The sequence below is a fragment of the Serinus canaria genome, chromosome 3 (assembly GCF_022539315.1).
Source record: "Serinus canaria isolate serCan28SL12 chromosome 3, serCan2020, whole genome shotgun sequence".
In the NCBI taxonomy this organism is placed as follows: Eukaryota; Metazoa; Chordata; class Aves; order Passeriformes; family Fringillidae; genus Serinus; species Serinus canaria.
The window spans coordinates 89,484,342-89,504,980 of record NC_066316.1 but is presented as its reverse complement, the minus strand read 5'-3'; the positions used below and the strand labels follow the sequence as shown (position 1 = coordinate 89,504,980).

At 39.1% G+C, this 20,639-nt stretch overlaps 1 protein-coding gene and 1 long non-coding RNA gene across 2 annotated transcripts in view; one reads left to right on the top strand and one right to left on the bottom strand.

Moving 5' to 3' along the window:
- The window catches only part of MLIP (muscular LMNA interacting protein), a 101,800-nt gene that overhangs the window by 71,143 nt on the left and 10,018 nt on the right, over positions 1–20,639 (top strand). Inside the window, exon 11 of the mRNA XM_050973066.1 lies at positions 4,330–4,455. Coding sequence (XP_050829023.1) covers positions 4,330–4,455 — 126 coding nt within the window. The remainder of the gene's footprint in view (positions 1–4,329; positions 4,456–20,639) is intronic.
- Positions 1–20,639, bottom strand: part of LOC127059470 (uncharacterized) — a 31,291-nt gene that overhangs the window by 5,938 nt on the left and 4,714 nt on the right. The window lies entirely within an intron of this gene.

Sequence of the window (20,639 nt, the reverse complement as noted above, 5' to 3'; positions counted from 1 at the left end):
TTTAGGATCTCTCTGTAACTCTTTGCACCAATATTTTTAGTCCCCTAATGAGTATTACCAGCAAACTTTGTTACCTTTCCAGACAATCTTGTCTGTCTGATCTGTGTCCATAATTCAAAGCTCAGATTCCCAAGCAGATTTCTCAGGAACTCTGTGACTTGTTCCAAGCCTGGTGCTGTGGACAGGAACCTTTGACTAGACCACATTGCTCAGAGCTCCATCCAACCTGACAAGGGCTGGGGCATCCACAACTTTTCTGGGGAACCTGTTCCAGTGCCTCACCACTCTTACAGTAAATAATTTCTCCCTAATACCTAATCTAAGCCTGCTCTCTTTCTGCTTCAAGTAAATCTCCCTTGTTCTGTCACTGATGGAATGGGGTTGCAACTGGGACCTGACCCACCAGTTTCAGCAAGATCTCAGGGGCAGGCAGGGTCATAATAACAAGGGAGAAAATTAGAGGTGAATGTGCCCATACCTCTGCCAACATTCAGTCTTCTGACTTTTCAGACAGATATTATGCAAGGCTCATTTTCATGCAAAATACCTTCTGTTCCTGAGGGAGGGTGGCCCTGCCCATGCTGCCTTTAGAGAGGCACACCAACCCAGCCTGTAGATTATTTCTAATTGTGCACTTGCTGACCTGGCCCAAACTCATGCCAGAGAATGCCCTGGCAGTGGGTCAGTATCACTGATTATGGGTCAGCTCTGGAATTTCTGCCTTGGCCCTGTGTATTTTGCTGAAAGTTCTGGGCACATATGATGGCAGCCCAGTGCTACTGCAACAGCCTTTACCATTTTGATGTTGCTGTAGGAAGACCAATGGTTTTCTTGGCAAAACTTAGTTTTAGATTGTTTCTCAGCATGTCAGCTGTGACATTTGTCATCAAAGAAAGAGTTCAAGTTGTTAGTTTTTGGATCAAAGATTTTATGTAGTTTGTCAGGGTGCTAATAAAGTGTTTAGAATTCTGGTTGCTGGCTGATATCTGTCATTCTGTTAGCAGAGTCAGACATAAACATATGACTCAGTCAGCATTTGAGTACATGTTGTTGTTCAGAAAATGCTTCCTTAAAGCATTTTTACAGCATGCATTTGAAGAAGTTTCTTACAAAAGGAGAGTAGCTTATCCTTGATGATTTAGGTACCACAATGGGCTTTTGATTGCATGATTACATGGTGTGGAGGAGTGCCAGAAGACCGCATGTCCTTTGTCTGCATAATAATGACTTGATACCAACTGTATCTTTCTTTTTAAATTTATATTTGCCTTTATTTTGAAATCCAGACATTTTACGGATGCTATTTGGAAATATTGATATGGTGAATCCTACAAAGACATAGTCATGAAATATGGACTAGAAATTCATTAAATAAGCATTGCATCTTTGAAAAAGTTGATCTTTGTAATGGAAACAGTTTTGATCCAGCTTTACAGTTACTACTCTTTAAAAAAATTAGTATCACTGCATGGCTGAATTTTTGCTTTCAGTTGAATATTTTTCTTACTTGATGAGGCAAATGAAGGGGCCACAATCTGTGGAGAGGAGGGAGAGTAGAAAATACAAATCTAAGGAAAGATATTTTGCTCCCTGGACCTTTCTGTGCCCAGGAGTGTTGTGCTCATGCCTGCCTCTGCTGCCTTCACCTCAGACCCTGGGCTGTGCTCTGTCCTTTCCCAGGGCAGAAGCAGAGCACAAAACACCCTCTGGAGCCTCCCCTCCGAAGGACATCCCACTTGTCTTGTCCTTGCTGGATACCTGCAAGGACAAGACAAGGTGACTCATGACTCAGTTTACACGCTATGTCCAGCAATCTCAGCTGCATCATTTTAAGCTTACTTTCATAGTAAACTTCACTTTTTCCAGACTGACTGATGAAGTGTATTGCTCTTAGAAATAGACAGCAGGGTGTTATTGAGTACACATATTTATTTTATAAATAAATCTAATAGGGAATCAAGTTTCCTCTCTGCATTGTTATACCCAGCTGGATACTGAGAATGGGGAGCTGTGACAACACTTATTTCTCAGTCCCAGCTGGGCAAGCTGCCTCTGTGTGCTGCAGCCACAGAAGGAACTCAGCAGCAGTCCTGTTGTTACCTTCATCAGTTGTGACAGAGACCACTTATTTTCTACGACTTAGTCATTACAGAAGAGAATACAACTGACTCATTTAAAAGTTTAAATTCAATCACAGATCTTGGAAGACTTGACTACTTTTGAAATTCCGGTGAGAAGGTGTAGTTTTTCTTCCCTTTTTTGGCTCACTGAGCAGGCCTATTTTAAAATTATCCCTTAGCCTCTATTTAGAATTTATGCCACAATCCATTTTGTCAGATTTTATAGTAAGAATTAAAAAAAAAATCACAGATATACTAAATTGAGAAGGTAATAGTCAAATTTTTTGGTTGACTGGTTGACAACTAAGGCATTTTTTCTTGTTGAAATAATTCAATTTGTCTGAAATGATGGGTATCACGTATCCCTGCTGATCAGATCCTCTAAACTTGTACTTTTCCAATTGAACTCTTAAAGATACTGTCACTCTGTCACCGAGGTGAGTGGCTCTAGTCCTGGCATGATTGGCAGGGGAGCACTGCAGTAGGGTGCACAGAGGAGCTTCCTGAGCCAGGGAAACCTCAGAGGGAGCTGGAGAGAAGAACTGGCTTGATGGCAAGGCTCAGAGCGTGGTGGGGAATGGAGTTAAATCTGGCTGGTGGCCGCTCACAAGGGGTGTTCCCCAAGGCTCAGTATTGATCTGTAAGAGAGGGTTTAATGCACCCTCAGCCAGTTTGCAGGTTGGGTGATGATCTTGTGGGTAGGAGGGTTCTGTGCAGAGGGATCTGGACAGGCTGGGTAGATGGGCTGAGGCTAGTTGTGTGAGGTTCAACAAGGCCGAGTGCTGGGTCCTGCCCTTGGGGCACAACCACCCCATACAGAGCTACAGGCTGGGGCAGAGTGGCTGGAATGGGGCCCAGTGGGAAAGGACCTGGGGGTGCTGGTCAGCAGCAGCTGAGCATGAGCCAGTGTGTGCCCAGGAAGGCCAGTGGCATCCTGGCCTGTACCAGCAATAGTGTGGCCAGCAGGAGCAGGCAGGGATTGTCCCCCTGCACTCAGCACTGCTGAGGCCACAGCTCCAGTGCTGGGTCCAGCTCTGGGCCCCTCGCTGTGAGAAAGGCACTGAGGGGCTGGAGCCAGTCCAGGGAAGGGCAGTGGAGCTGGTGAAGGGTCTGGAGCACAAGTGCTGTGAGGAGCAGCTGAGGGAGCTGGGGGTGTTTAGCCTGGAGAAAAGGAGGCTCAGGGGAGACCTTATCACTGTCTGCAGCTGCCTGAAAGGAGGCTGTAGCAAGGTGGTGGTAAGACAAGAGGAAATGGCCTCAGGTCACATCAGGGAAGATTTATACTGAACACTAAGAAAAGTTTCTTCAGGCTGCACAGGGAAGTGGTTGAATTATCATCCCTGCAAGAATTTAAAAGATGTGTAGATGTGGCTTTTAGTGATATAGTTTACAGGTGGACTTGGCAGTGTCAGGTCATTGGTGGGACTCTTATCTTAGAGGCCTTTTCCAATTAAAAAAAATTCTGTTCTACATGTGTATAATTTACAGTACCTGAAATCAACAGTATTTCTTCACTTTTGGTACTCTGTCTTAAAATTTCTACTCCTTGGACAAAATGTTGTGCAGGTATTTAAAAGATGTGTAGATGGAGTGCTCAGGTCCATGGTTTAGTTTTGAACCTGGCAATAGTAGGTTTATGGTTTATGGGACTCAATAATTGTAAGGGTCTTTTCCATTCTGTGTGATTCAGTGACTCTATGACTCTAAAAAATCCAGCATGCAATCACTGGTATTATTCCCCAGTAAGACTTTTCCTAACATGCTTCTGCCTGGGTGTAAGCTAACAGCATCACAGGTTGTCCTTCCTTCCTTCACAGTTACTGTTTTGAGGAGCCCAGTGGGAAAGCAGATATGTGGCTGTGCATAAAGTGTGACTTGAACTTAACAAGCTGCAGCTGAACAGCCAGAAAAAAAACCAGGCAGCAAAACCCACAAACCATGGTCTGACAGCTCTGTAGCTTTTTTGTCAGTATTAAACACATGCCAGTGCCTAAAAGCAGCTCTTGGCACTTTTTCCCACTATCTGTATTAGAAGTAGTCCAGGCAGCATGACACCTGAATAATTTTGGTGGTGAAACACGTCATTAAGAAATTTTTTTAAAATATAGTCAGTACAGCCTCACCAGAACTGACTTGTCTAACAAATATTCTGTAAATGGTAAGGTGTTTTGTGTGATTCTCTTTTCTCCTGGGTGTGCTATGGGTCAAGACAAAACCTGGTGTTATTCGTCCTGTGCTGGTGAAAGGAAAGAGTGCACAGCAAAAGGAGGAGCCCTATCAACCCAATCCTTTTAAAAAGTACCTTGAAGAAATCAGTGATCAAAATATTGAGCAGGTGAGTAGCTCTCACTCTGAAGGATTTTTTAGCCTCAGATAATTTCCTTAAAGATGAAAGAATAAACATAGATCCTTGTTCTGCTCCCGTTTCTTCTCTTTTTGTTTTTGCAAAGTGAGATGATTCCCCAAGGGGCACCTGGTCCCTAAAGGAAAATCTTCAAGCTGAGATGGGTAGCTGGGCCCTCTACAGGGCAATTTTTTCTGGTGATGTAAAAACCTGTATGTTGAGGAGAAGAGGTTTTCATGTTGTCTGTAAGAAACATTGTAAAAGACAGGGTTGAAATCCTGTGCTTCCCTGCCAAACAGATATCTATATTATACCTACTAGAAAGTGATTCCTTCATCTGGGGCCCAGACCTGAATCCTCTCTGAAGAGAAATGACAGCGAGGACTGGGCAAGTGTCACAACTTCCACTCCAAGGCAGACTGCAGAGGAGCCCCAGCGTGTTTCTGTTTCACTTCCAGTGCATATCTCCCCCAGGGCCATATCTCCCCAGGTCCATGTCCCTCCACAGGCTGAGGATACAGCTGTACCACATGTGATGGTGGTGTACCACAAAGATGCTGTCTTCTCCCACAGCCCTCTGCACGAAGCCGTAGGATCACTTTGCAAAAACACTGACCTGTATGAGGCATTATCTCAGAGAAACTCCAGATAAATGGCTGTGACAGCCTTTCCTCATGCATTTGTGTTTGTGTGTATTATTGGGAAAAAAACCTTAAATATGATACACAATTTGAATCTCCTGTAAGAGTTTGTTATTAACCTATCCAGTATGTTCCAAATCTTCTATCTGGAGGGAAGTAAAATGAAGCCAATAGTCATCTTGTCAGATGCAATGTAAATAAAATACCTTACTAATTGGATTTCTCTTACTCCTGTGCCTCTCTACTCACATTAGACATATTTGCAATGGCAACCCTCTCTTCTTCCTTTTAAAACAGAATTTAATTAAGAATTTAATTTTAGCTCTTTCCATTCCTCTCCATAGCTCTGATTTGATGTAGAAAAATCCAAGAGCTCCTCAAGAGTACTGCAGCAGTACAGAGGAAAATATTTGGGGTATGAGTGCGTTCCAGCAACACATATGGGTGGCATAAGAAGATTTCCATAGAATGTAGAGTTTATATAAAATATAAGAAAAAATGAGTAAAAATAGTGATTTTCAATTTGACTTTGAACTGTTGAGGTTGACAGTGAATAGTTCACTTCAGGGACTACAGGTGAGTTGATAGTGAGTAATTCATGCTTTAACTTACTGAAACTTTCAGATTCCAAGGTACTGTGCTGTCGTTTTCCTGGGATGAAAGAGCAGGAGAGTTAGCTGGACATTTTATTACAGAGCTTTTGTCCCAGGCCACCTCAGCAGAGACTTCCTGTAAAGGCAGAGACAGTTGAGACTTCCCTTTCATCAGGGCTGGACACTGATTATGCTGGCTATAGCTTTACTGATGAAAGTTTACCAAACTCCTTCTTTTCAGACAAATACAAACCTGGGGTTATTGCCAGGGCTTGAAGCATTATGATGTTTGAAGCTAACTGTGGAAACCAATCAACTTACGCTTTATAAATTACTTGTGGCACATATTACTGAAATTCTGACAGCATAATAAGTCTAATGTTGTTGTTACAATAGAAGGAAAAGTTATTTATATGAAAGCTGCACATTAAAATGAACAAAAAAAATCCTCCATTGTCTTTTCTAGATGGAAAAGTTGATTTCACAATAAATAGGTTCAGTTTTGCTTCCTTTATGTAAATGAATTATGTTGTACTCTATAGTACTGATAAGTTGGTATCTTTGTTCTAAGCTAAGTAATATTACAATTTGCTGTAAAATACGTGTTATTTTAGAAGACCTTTATAAAGACATCATTATTTTGAAAAAAGAAGTAATGATTTCTATTCAAATGGATTCACTTAACAGAAACTGGTTTTGTTTGTTTGTTTGTTTGTTTGTTTGTTTCTCGTTGTGGTCTCATAGAATAATTATTAGTATAATAATATGCAGATCTAGGGAAAACACTGAAGTGCCAAACAAGACAGCATATGCTCTTAATTTTAGCTCCTGCCTCCCAGAGCAGGTTCATGGTACTGATATTATATCCCTTGTGAGTGGAGGTGACTTGGATGCCCAAGTGAGGATGTTCACAATCTTTCAACACCTGTGAAACTTTCCTGAGGGATTTTAGTGCCTGTAGGAGGGCTGCAGCACTAACTGTGGAACTGGGCTTGGTGCCAAGTCAAGAGCTTGAAAATTGCTCTGGTTGTCTCTAACTGTGGGTTTTTTAGCCTGTAAAGACTAAGGACTCATTCTCCCCCTTCACCTGCTCTCAGTAAAAGCATTTTTGGCTGTACACTGGCTGACTTCTAAAGAGGGGGAGTTCTTCCTACCAATATTCCCCCCAAATTGGGTAAGTTTACTGCTTGCATGGGATATAAGAGCTGAGAAATAAAACTAGGAGACTGAAGTTAGGCATTCTGTTCTCTGTGGAAGAGCCGGTGTTAATCTTCCCTCAGATAAGAATTTAGGAGTAATTGATTTTGGCTGTGGGCCAAAGTGCTCATACTGTTACAGATTTTTCCCTGTTTTTCTTTGCAGATTTTCCCAATCATGATGGGAGGTTCAGCTCTTACATTTCCATTCTCTCTCTCTCTCTCTCTGAGTTTTCTTTTCCTTTCTTTCTAATACCGTTGCCAACAACAACCTCTCTAGGTAACATTGCTGCCCCTCCTTCACATAGCCCATCTTGAAAGGACAGACCCTTTCAGACTGCATCTTTGAGGAGGGTAGAGAGTATATGTGATTCCAGATGGCATCAGCTTTATTAATTTATCTCTTTTGATTTTTCTTAGACCTCTGCAGTACCTCCCTGCCCTGCCGAACCTCTCAGTGTGACACTGGGCACTGGTGACTATGTGGGTGACATTCAGTTTGAGACATAATGATGCAGCCAGTTGTAACTGCTGACCTTCAGCTTCACATCCCTCTGTTGAACACACCATGTGTTCTGCACAACAAAGAGTAGTTTGTTTGTTTTTCATTTCATGGAGAAATGTCGCTATGTGGAAAAGTCAATTTCCTTTAAAAAGGAATAGCTTTTCTTTTAACAGGTAGATGATCTTGTGCAGACAACCCAAAGTAATTAACAGAGAAAATACTATCTAAATTAGCAAAGATCATCTGGAAAGGATATAGTTCAGCTCACAGATATCTTTCATCATCTGAATTCTGGGCACAGTGTATATAGATTTAGACTCATGTGCCAATAAAATTTATAAACCAAGGAAAATCCCCAGTTTATTTTGGCTTTTTTTTTTCTTCATGTTAGCATATGCTACCAGCTTTTCTTTTTTCCCTGAGGGCCTATACAACTGATATTACTGTTATCAGGTGGATATCCACCCCTCAAACACTTTTTACAGACAGAGTGTAATGTTTTTGAGGTTCCAATCCAACAGTATTAAGCTTCCCACATGTTTAGATGCCTTTACTGGAGATTGTATTTTTCCCATCACGAGAAAGAATTTTTTCCTCTTAGTACATATCAGTAGCATTCCAGGTGTTTTCTAAGTATGTTCCACTTTGTTAAAAAAAGAACCATGAAATACACTGGAACTGGAAAAAATCTGTAACAGTGCTGATTTGACAGCTTTATGAAGATTTTAATTTGAAATTGAAATTGGGCAACAATTTATTTGGAGGAAAGTTAAGCATTTTGCTACATAATAATATAAAATTACTCATAAACAATGTTAGACAATTCATGTGCTTGCAAAATTTATTAGCAAGAATGTTTACAGATCCCTTTGTCATTTAAAAAATAAATTACTTTGGGCAATGGAAAAAGAATTATAAGGATGAACAAAAGAGATATTAGCTCCATTTGGTGTGAACCTGTGTGACCAGTTTGCAAAGGTTTAGCATTAGTAGGAGCAGGCCTTTGAAGAGGCACGGCAGGAGGCAAGGCTGGTGTGAAGTGGCTGGGCTGCTGTGAAGTGGCTGGGCTGCTGTGAGCTCTGATCCTCTGTTTGCTCATGCTCACTCTTTTGGTGGGCGATGCATTAGTTTCTGCTGGAACTAATCACAGTTCTTGTCACAAATTTTCTGGTTCTTTGGCTCAAAGGCACAGCACAGTGGAGTTGTTGGTCTAGACAGCCAGCCAACTTAGCAAGAATCCAGGATGCATTATGTCAACAGCCTTGACAAAATCTAAGTGCAAGATGTGTGCCAAAACCTGGGTATGCCTCCTTGACTCTATCCCAATTCTCTTGAAAATCTCTTTTTAAAAAGGGTTTTATCCTTAGGTGCAAAAAGAGCATACATATTGGGTTTTCTTAACCAGGAACACTATTAACTACTGACAACTTAGAGCAGCAAAAAATATTGTCTATGCACCTTCAGTGGTTTAACACTTAAATGTGTCAAAAGTCTTGTTGGACTCTTGCTAAAAACCCTGGAGTGCTCCTGCTCATATACAGATACAGCTGTCTTTTGTACCTTTCAAACACCTTTTTTACATTGGTTTTGTTCCTGTTTTATTAAATCCCTCAAACATGGTGATTTTAGCCAACACAGGATCCTTTAGGGATTTTCTTTTCTGTAGCTTGAGCACCAGTTTAGCTGCAGGAGGGAGATGCACTGGATCTCAAAGTATAACTGGTTTAATGGGACATCTGCAGGTTTTTGCGTTTGCACTTTCATGCCAATGAAAATGTTTAGTATAGATCAATTATATTGGCATGAAAGTTCAGTACCTTTCCTGGTTAATCATCAAGATCTATGAGACATAAAACCATGCAAGACAAGCACTTTGCTTTCTGCTTAACTTCTTTTTTTGCACCCATTAATTTGTTTCTGTTTACTTTTCTTTTTTTCATAGAAGATTGTCTCCTACACCCTCAGTATCCCACTAAACTGATCTCTCCAACTAAGTCCCCTTTGTGTCCTCCATCCATGTCCCTCACTGACTGTCCAAACCCTGGACTTTCAGCCACTTCTCTCCCATTGTGTGTGATGTTCATGAGAATCCTTATAGCCCTTACAGACACAACTCTTTGTACAATAAGGTGAGCATCAAGTACAGTGTGATTCAAGACCTGTGTGGTCTGGTATCCTTTTAATTCTAGGCAGAATTCAGCTGAGTCATTAGGATTCAGTGCTGGCAAGAGCTATGGGAGATGTATCTCACATAAGCACTGTGTGTCCAACTTCCCTGGAGATATGACAGCTTTTCCTTTCCTTGACACAGCTTGTGTTGGGTCTGGCTCTCTCTAGACCAGCTAGGACAGGCTCCCACCATTTTTCATTCAAACTATTTCTTCTCTAAAGCAGTAGTAATCAATTTCATCCCTCATGCTCAGATTAGTTTTAACATTTACCCTCACTAAAGTAATGGGGTATTTATTTTTTCCTTGGTGATTGAATGAAGGGAGATTAATCTGAGAGAAATACAGACTTTTCCAGTGGCTCTATCTGTCATCCTGACAAGCTGTTTTCTCTTGCCAATAAAAAGTGAATGATATTATTGCTGACATTTTTATCTTCTTTGAAACAGTAGTGGAGAAGTTGGACAATAATCTCTGTAGTCCAAGGTGTGTGGGTAACAGGGCTGGTTAATGGGCTTTGTAAGGTGAAAATTGTGTCCTAAGCCTAAATTGAAGTCTTTTTGATAAGCAGCTGACACAAGGTATTTACAGTACCTCAAGAGAGCCCCTGCCCTAGAAAAGCATCAGTTGGGGAAGTTCATAAAAGATGCTGTTTGAAACCTCTCAGATGCATCTCTTCTACTTCCTCTTTTTCTAACACAGAATCTGGCTGCAAATGAGCAAGCCTCGTTTCCAGGAGAGACTGTCCCACTCTGAGATGTACAGTGTACTTTGTTTGGGACACAAGAGGTTAAAATGCTGGCATTGGGTGCTGTTTCTTTAGGCTGTGTCCTGGTTTCCTCTTCAGGGGAAGTACCAGGATGAAATATGTGTCACTATAGTTTCAGGCATGCTTGACAGGGAGACTGCTTCGGAAAAATGTGTGATCTCTGCAGAGGATACATGTTGATCAGCTGTCAGACTCTAAAGAAGTACCTGGAAATGCCTTTCTCTCTCCATACTAGGAGCATAGTTTAGGTTAATAGGCAATGTCAATAGTGTTTGATATTGGCCCCTTCATCCTGTAGGATTTACGGAATTTACCATTTTACCCACTTATGAGGATGAACCAGAAATAAATCTAGAATTAAAATCAAGCTTCCACTCTGTCTTTGAGACAACCTGAACAAAAGCACCTTTTCCCATCTGAGAGACTGGTTTAAACAGAACAAAAATTCTGTTTAATTTTTTACTGAACTGGGCTGACATATTTACCTAGGCAGAGAAGGTTTTACAATGAAATATTTTGGATATGTTTCCTGGTTCATTGTAAGCATTCACTTGAACAAACAGTTCATATGACAAATAAAACCATTTCTTTATAGGGAAAATACGTATTTATTGTTGCTAATGAAAATATTGCTAAAAACTCAGAAATTTGAAGAGAAAAGTGAATAAATCAGGAAAAAGGTGTCTGAAGGTATCTAAGATAGTGCAAGTTTTTGGTATATCATGTCAGCTGTTCTTTGGCAAACAGAATAATCAGATGTCAATAATGGGCTATTTTAATACAGAGTTATTTTCACCCCAAAAGCAAATATTCATCAGTTAGAATTTTTTTATGCTTCTGTTTTGGTCTATAATATTAACATTCATTGACAAACAAAGGAAGATTACTTTTGATTTTGTTCTCATAATCAATATTTAACATTTGAGTCAGTATATGCTGATAAAATTCCTAACGATATTTGCCTATTATTTTCTGTACCACCCAACTAAAGTCTGAGGTAATAATGTTTTTAAAAAGAAATTAATAAATTTATTGTCATAAATACTTGCAGTGGCGGAAAAGAAAGCACAGCAGACATAGGATAAAGTGTTGATTTTACAAACAGACCCATTCTGTAGACAACATTCTGACAGCATGGGAATTTCTTTCTGTTCTCTACTAACCCTGGACTAATTTCTCTGTTAGTTCCCTGGATTTTCCCCTTTCCACTCCCCATCCTTTAGGATAAGGAATACCATGCAGTGACTCATTCACGGTCTCTCCAGTCACCCAGTAAACACATGGTCATTGTCCACAGGGTCAATCTGTGAATGCTAAGTTTCTAATTACATGTTGTGTTTTGCTTCACCTTCCACTAGAGGGCAAAACTTTCTGGTATAAATTCTTATAACCATTCTAAATATGTTAAAAATGCAGTATTGAAAAGGGACAGGAGGTCACATCGAATTAAGTTATTCTCCACCTGCACTATTGTTAAACAATTACCTTAAACCAGTGTTCCCTCACAAATGGGAAATGGAAACAACCAAAATGATTACCTATGTCTTATATTAGGGAGACTGGATATGGTGAGGACCTAAAGCCAGGATCATGTCAATTGTTGGCTCAGGGTATAAGATAATATCAGCTGTATTGATCTAAAATGCTTACTGTGGTATTGTTTAGGCAGGCTTGACTTTGTGCCAGATTGGTTTTTTGGAAGTACCTGAATCTCCATAGGTGATGAAATTACAGAGATCAAGCTGAAAGGTAGACTGAGCAGTTTTTGTGGATTATAACTGTTTGAAGTGATGAAATACATAATCTGTGTCCCAGATAATTTCACAATGTGGTTTTAAGATTTGATAGAAGGAGGTTGTGGGAACCAAGGTATTGTGTCTCTCTCCAGACATCTGTGCACAGGATACTTCGGAAATAAAAATGTTGTCCACTTCACTGAGCTGATTCTGTTCTTACTTGCCTTGTTATCTCTCTTGTCCTCTCCTTCCCCACTCTATTGCCCAGCCACCAGGTGCTGCTGCTCTTATTTAAACTCCCCAGACTCGAATAATTACATGATTTAAGAGTTTCATTACTAAGAAAGCTCCTTTTCTTTTTGATTGCAACAAAACAACTCAGGAAAAAGGAATGACATGCAAGTCTTGCAGTGATGGAGAGTCAGAGGAAATGTGGAGCTCTGTGGTTTACTCCATAGCATGGTTCTGATGGGAATCCTTTGAGCCTTTAAGGGAGAAATGTGAAGGGTGGAGGAGCACAACACTGCACCTGGGATACTGCGTCCAATTCTGGTCCCAGCAATTCAGAAAAGATGCAGACAGGCTGGTAGGAGTCCAAGAAGGGCTACAGATGTGATCAAAGGACTGAGAAGGGGAACCTGTCCTATTAGGAAAGACTGAAGAAGTTAAGTCTTTTCTTCCTGGAGAAGGGAAGGCTCAGGGAGGACCTCCTCACAAGATTCCAGTACTCCAGGACAGAGGGTTTCTCTTCTTATGGAGCCAGATGGAGAAGACAAGGTACAATTGGTTCAACTAGCAGTAGGAGAGAATTAATCTCGTTATAGAAAAGATTTTTTTTTTTTTTTTTTTTTTTTTTTTTTTTTTTTTTTGTGAGAGGGACTAATCACTGGAACAACCTCTGCAGGGATGTTTAGAATCCCCACCACAGGTGGTTTTCAAGATGTGATTGGAAAGGTGCTAGGTAACATCACCTGGGCTCTATTTCCCTCAAAAGGCTGCGCCCTTCCTATCAGTGCTGCTCTAAGATTCTGTGTTTTATAGGAGGCACAATAGATGTAAATACCTCTCAGGGCAGAGACCACTAGCTTTAAAAAAAAATAGCTATTTTTTGAAGGAGAAAGGAATGGCCTGCTCAAGCAAAGAGGCAAGAAATGAATGACTGTAGCTCCTTCAGTCTCTAAGTCCCCAGTACCTTTCAAACTTTTCTTTCTGTCAACAAGGGCTGAATACACGATTTATGAACACCCCTGTGAAAATCTCCCTTTTTGTTAAATATTTAGCAGCACAGCCTTTGAAAATGGATTGGAGGGAACTGCCTTTTTGCAAGCAGTGTGAGAAATGTTTAAAAAAATTACCATTTCTGCCTGGTCAGGCATTACTTATAACAGTAGCAGAGGACAAGTTCTCTTTAATGTCCAACTTTGTGCTCAAGCCAATTTAATTTTTTTCATAAATGGTCTAAATGGAATTTTCTTGAAACCACTAAATGCAGTCATGCCAAGAGTGTCAACTTTTCATAATCACTTGCAGGTCTCCAGGCTCATAGGTAAGCAGAATATTTAAAGGGAGTCTATATTTTTTTTTAAATGAAATCTGTGGTGTTTACTTCATCATCTAATCTCCTACTCATTGGAGTTTGTATTTGATTAATAGTAGCAGAGTGGGAAGCGACATTCTATGAATACAGCAGCCTTTCAGGGTTACCATGGAAAAAGCACTTTTCTCCCAGACATCATCCCAACAGCTTTTATTTTCTAGAAGACAGTTTCTTTCTCTCTTTTGAAATTTGGTATTTAAATGTTGCACTTGTGTAGGTGTATTGTGGTTAATCATTCTACTATCTGTGACCCAGAAAAATTGCTTTGGTGTAAAAAAAGATATCAGAGGTAAACAAGTCAGTTCATTAGTGCTGAGCTACAAATTGGGAAAATATTAATGAATAATTTCCTCATTGGGAAAATATTAATAATTAATATTTCTGTGTCTTCTTTCTATTTATTTTTATAGCATTTCTTGGGCTTAATGATTTATTGTAATGATATCATATTTAGATGACATTTCCACCACTTTTGACTTGGTTTGATAATGCCTTCAGAAAATGTGTCTAGAGCCCCTGCTCAGCTCATCTTTAAAGAAAGGTGTTTCTCTTGAAAGACTTTTTAGAAAGATCATAACTTTCTAAACATAATCAATTGCTTTCTTTCAAAAGCCGTTGAATTAGCAACAGAACTTGAAGGTATCTTAGCCTCAACAGAAGACCCAGGAACATGCCCTTAACATGGAGGTGTCCTAAGTCTGGCACCACTTGGAATGACCTCAGCTGCCCATTTCTCTGGAGACAGCTCTTCCAATGAAAGAGAAAGGAATTGATTACTGTGTCACCACTTTTGGCATGGGCAGTTAGACAAGTTTGAGAGCCTTTCTGTTCTAGTTCCAGTAGGAGAAGCTGCTGGTAGTAGCACCCTGGCATTTCTTTGGTGTGCTTCTGTTCATTTACAAAACACATGCACAATGCAATGGGATCAAGCCCCAGCAGGCACTTCCTATGCTTAGACACCAAAGTGTGCTTCCTAGTGAGCACATCCAGGAGTGTTCAAGTTTCCTCTTGAAACATAATTACAGCCACTTCTGTTTCTTTCTGCCTTTTCCTTTATACTGGCTGTCTCTGCTAGGACAGATTAAACCAGTCTCAAGCACCAAATAGCACTTGAAGATGTTTTGTCTTTATTCTTAGAAGTCCCTATAAAATAAAAATTTGAGTGAGTTCATCCTTATATGCAGCTTTCTAGGGTAATGGCATCTAGTCTTCTGCAAAGTGGATTTCAGACAGACACTTTTTATACAATAAACATTTCCTAATATAATAGAAATCCTGGCCCTGGCTAACAATTCGCATCTGAGAACAGAAGCAACCCGGAGATAAAGGCTCTTATTAACAACATTAGCAGATATATGTAATTAAGTGAAGAATACCAAATCAGATTTGGTATGTGAGAAACATATGAGAAACAAAAATTACAGTTGTGCGCTTTTAATTGAAAATAGTGAACAAGAAAGGCCAGAAGGAAAAAGAAAATCATAATTAATTGAAAAGCACCCAAAGCTACATCCCAAAGCACCCAGAGCTATACAGACATTTTTATTATATTGAAAGTATTTCTATAATGTATACTCTGAAATACAGTCTTAATTCACTCCAATTTCAGTCATGTCAGATGAAAGCATAAAATATAACTAGTTCTGGTAAAATTGCAAGAGCATACTCAGATCTTGAATTCAATAAGTCAGTATTTACTGATTTGCAGAGATGTTATGAACTAGCTTTTTCTTTTTCTCAGTTAAAACTAGATATAATTTTACTAGTTATTCTATGGGCAGATTATGATCATAATGCAAATTTTTATATAATAGGTGACAATTACAGGTGTGCACTCTTGAAGATTCATTGTAAGTTTCTGGTTTGAACATAAAGTAGCTAAGGTAAAAGATCTCTTGCATCAGAAGCTTGCTCAGAAAACAGGGATTTTTCAGATAATCTGCTAATAAAATATGTGGGGGAAGTCAGCTCTGAAAATTAAATCTGATTTGTTTCATAATGTCACCTGGAAAGCAGTTAGATTTCTTTGGATGTTTTCATTTAATTTCATTTTCCTTTCCTTGGGCAGGAAGCCTCTAAGCAATGACTGTTTTGATGAGTCCATAAATAGTTCACAGTCAATATGCTGAGGGAAATTTCAAACACTTGTGTTGGAAATTCTGACATTTTCTCTCCAATACAGATTGAATTTTGAAAACATTTGAAAATTCCAGAAACCAATATTCATCCTTTGGGTTACATGAACTAACTCTAGCACATAGCTCTAATCCATGTGATTAGAAGAGGTTTTTCTCTGCTGCCCTACCCTATGGATGTGTGGGTTGTGCTTCTCATGCCTGGAGTCTTCATCATGGGTCTGGAATCCTTGTAGCTCCCATAATCACCAACAGTGAAATCAGCCCTGCAAGGAACTGCAGTGCTTCATTAGGCCACAGCAGAAAATAGAAGCTCTTAACATGATTGCCACAAAGAGGATAGTGAAATGCATCTTAGTATTTTATGCAAGTGATCCAAAACGAAACATCCAAGACAGAAAACATAATATTGTAGTTTCAGATGGTTTTTTTTTTTTTGCAATTGAATGCTTCATTTTAATTTTCTAAATTACTAGCAAGAATTTACAAGAGAAATCAAAATAGTTTGCAAAAAGCTTAATTTTTTTGTTATTGGTAGTATTTTTTATTTCAATAATTTTGGTTGAAAATCCTCAGTCAAATCCATCTTGGACTGGCCCTGCATGTGAAGTCGAACTCAATCTGGGAAAAAGCAACCCAAGAAATATTTGTGCACTGCTAGGCTTGCATGAATCTCTCTCCCACTCCACTTATAGATAAGGAATCCTTACTGCAAAGCCCTGTAACTCTCCCAGCCTCTGGAATTCTCTGTTGTTAGGCTGCCCAGAGAAGCTGTGGATACACCCACCCTGGAAGTGTTCAAGGCCAGGTTGGATGGGGATTTTAGCAAGCTGGTCTAGTAGAAGGTGCTTCTGCCCAAGGCAAAAGAGTTGGAACTAGTTGATTTTTAAGGTCCTTTCCAAACCAAACCTTTCTATGGTTTTATGATTCATTCTATTTAGATTCAAATCTCTCAGTCTCACTGCACTCTGGTGACCTCTGGGCCTGTGTCTGGTAAGAACCTGTCAGTAAGCCGTGCCTGTGTGAGAGTTGTTTCTTTTTTTCAGGTTTTTTCAGTACCTGGAAAGAGTTTTGAAATCTTCAAGATAAAAGCACTCAGCTACAATAGTGTAAAACAAGGATTTGCAAGTCTGTCAGGATGGTTTACTGCATAAGTCTGAAGGCACATTGTGAATCTGTATTGTGATCACTATTTCTACTTTACTTTTCCTTTTCATAGAGGTACAAAATTCAAAAGAATTTGGTGCTTAAGGACTGAATCTTTGAAATAGATTTTATACTGTGTCATTTCAAAGAGACAAGAGATATTATGATCATAAATTGGCGCTTTACATTATATTATTTTCTTTCCCCTTAGTTGAAAGTATTCCTTTCTTTGCTTTTGTGGGTGGTTTACCATTTATTGGTACTGAGTATTTAATTTTCATTGTCACTCAGATAAAGCAGAGAGACATAAAACTGTTTTATGAAAATGTTTGCTTGTTTTACATGTTTAAATTAATGTTTTTAGTCTTTGAGAAATCAGCTGTTTTTTCCTATTGTGAAGGAATCTATCTATGTTTAATAATGGTCTAGAGCACCTAATTTATTTTCAAAGGGAATTAAAGACTCGACAGAGTAGTGTAAATGTGAATGTTCTCTGGTTACTATAGTTGAAATATTCTTACATTCTATGTATGTTATCTCTCACTGGTTCCAGTTTTAAGCTGGTGCCTCAATTAGCAAAGGTTGCAGACCCTCCAGAGAGTGACTTAGATATATGAAAAACGTCTTGCACTGAGAACAATTCAGAAAGGTTTATATTAGTTCAGAAGCAGCTGTGATTCATAGCACAATAAAGATCAAGTGACCTTTTAGAGGCAAATATGTCTTGCTGATTACAGAACTAAATGAGCAAAGGTCTAATGAAGATATTATAACCACCTCTTTCTAAGCCTTGTCTTAGTCTGTAAGAGGTTATTTTGAGCAGGTGTGTAATTTCTCTTTGAAATTACATGCTGCAAGTACTTATATATTGTTAAGATACTCTCTTCTCCTCAGTACAATGTTGCAGCCACAAATGCAGATTTGTTTAGTTTGCTTTTTAATTGTTCTTAGAAATAATAAAGAAAAAATGCCACATTAAGAGAAACCTAAGTAACATCTGGAAAAATTAAAAACTTGTTGATTAATCTTGTAAGAGTAATGCAGAATTTTGTAACTGTCTCAGGAAAAAAGAGTAGTAGTTATAAAAGCAATATTCATCTCCCACCATCAACACACACAATATTTTCACAATTGCATAGGACATAGGGCTTCTTGCCAGCTGCTTTGACCTGAAGATGAAAGAATGCCAATGACAGAGCTTGATGAGGTCTCACTGATACTACACACCCATAAAAAGTACAAAGTCCTACTTGCATTCACCTGTCACATCTGGTGGTCACAAGCACATTCCTGTGTGACTCTAAGGGGTGATAGTCATACAATGTCTAGTAAGAAAGGGCTAATCTAGCCTCATTCTGCCTGCTTCATATTCTGGTACTTTAAAGTTGACTGTGTTGTGTGCAGTCAAGACCACAAAATAAAAAAAATCCTATTTTAAGGAAAAATCCGGAAGAACAAGATTCTGTAGCCTTCTGGTTAAACTCAGGACAGGTATGGGACATTTTCTACAGCAAGACAGACACATTTTGGTTTACACTGACACTTGATAGAAATAACACATGTAATCAACCTCTGGGTTTTTGGGCTGATGTCACCCAGGCCAAGGCATTTGTTTCCTTTGCAGCTGGCAGAGGCAGAACTGTATGATTTCTGGCAAGATCTGAACACCTTCCTTTCAAGGACCTACAAGACTAAGTGTTATTTCAGCAGAAACAGGGTGCAGCCCTTGGCTTATGTGTTCTATATTCACTAAAGTACTACTTTAAGTTCTTTATAAATGAGCTATATGTTACTTCCTTAGGACTAAACCCACCTGGCTAGTAGAATGCATAGACTCTTCTATGATAACTTCAAGAGGTTTTGGTTTTCCAGAGAAGCCTTGTGGAAACAGAGAGGACACAATATTGTTGACTATTTTTCTTCATTATTATTTGGTGAATTCCTTGCCTTCTTTTAATTAAAAATCTCCAAAACAATTAATATTAAGAGTACCTCTCCAGAAAATAGAAATAATTTTCCTCCCTATAGAGACTGGCACACAGTTTGGCTCTTTAGTTTGAAAAGAGGATGCTATCAAAATAAGGGAAGAAATCTATTTCTTGGACAAAAAAAGGTAATTACTTTTGTCAGGTCTAAGGATGGACTTGAAACCTCATATTCAAGAAGAAAGGTAAGGCAGAATCATGACTTAGAGGGGAATTTTAGGTTAAGAGGGCAGGCACTGAGTACCAGCAAGGAAGGCCAGGATGAGATAACACAATAGAAGTGCATTTTTCATTGATTTTCTCTCTGTGCAATTTGAGAAAAAGGTGTTCCTTTCTCAGGTTACTGCCTGACTAGGGAGCTTTTCTTTCTTGTGAGCAGTGGAGAATTCCTTTCAGAGAGCTTAGCTGTACATCAGAAAGTGAACAGAATATGAAAAAATACTTTCCTTCTTTTCTTTGTGGTTGACCCTTCTTACTTTGCCTGGGATACAGGCGTGCCATATTCTGATAAGACAATGAATATCTCAACTCTAGGGTTTCTTTCAATGGAATACATTTGCCAAGATGCCACAGGTGTTGCTAGAACTTTGTACCTATGTGTCATCAAGGATTGCTTAGGCTTGGCAATCAAATCATGGGATGCTGGGTTTGGAGGCAGAACTTCTCTTCCACGCAGACCATCAAACACCTCCTCTGTGTGCAGCAGCAGGAGGTGGTGTAAGGTCTGGGGGAAGCCTTGGCCTAATTGACATTGGGAGCCACAGGAGTGTCAGAGGGAGGGATGTTGCCACTGAGAGGATCTAGACACCTTACCCCTTCCTAACCCTTCTTTTGCCTAAATTTATTCCTTTATAAAAATCTATTGAGTAAATAAACTTGTTGCCTAAAAACGTCCCTTCCCTTTTCATTTTTGGGGATAGTAATCACAAAAAATGTAGTTAAATGGTTCAAAGCTTCTGTTGTCACTAAAGTAGATTCCTTCTTCTCTGGAAATAAATCAGGGCAAATTTACAAAGGAAGAGAGAAATATATAACACATCCATAAAGTAATTGCAGAAAATTAGAGTATATTCCACTTCAGTACATTTCTTTGTGTACACAGCCAGTTTACCAGATCAGTTTTGCTACTCAAAAAGCACAGTGTAAAAATCAATTTTCTTAGAAGAGCAATATTTTTTTACAACATATAATTCACTGATTTACTATTTGATCTAAATGCCAAAATAAATTAATGCCTTTGATACACTGAAAATAGCAGGCTTCTTCCAATCTTTTGGAGAATTCTCAAGCACTCACATCTCAGAACTTTCAGCAACCTTTTCTTTAAACATGATGTCTCTGTGTCACTCTATAAGAAAATGTCACAAGCTTATGATCTTAACACTGCCTTTATAAACTTAGGCTGATTTACCTGCATTCTAATTAAATTCTCATTGAAGTTAATATGGTTCTAATTTTAAATAACTTTAAGTGCATTACCTCATACTAAATGTATCATAAAGTAAGCCCTTTTGCTGTGATTTTTACTTCAGATGCCTCTTTGAAATTCAAAAGTGATTTATCCCTTCCCCAGCATTTTAATTATGAGAATATAATATAACAGAAAACAGGCCATGATTTGAAATAGATTTTAATACAGACAAGGAGTAGTGAGAGTCTGCTGAGCACAGATCTCAATGCCTTGCTATCCTTAGTATGTCTGAA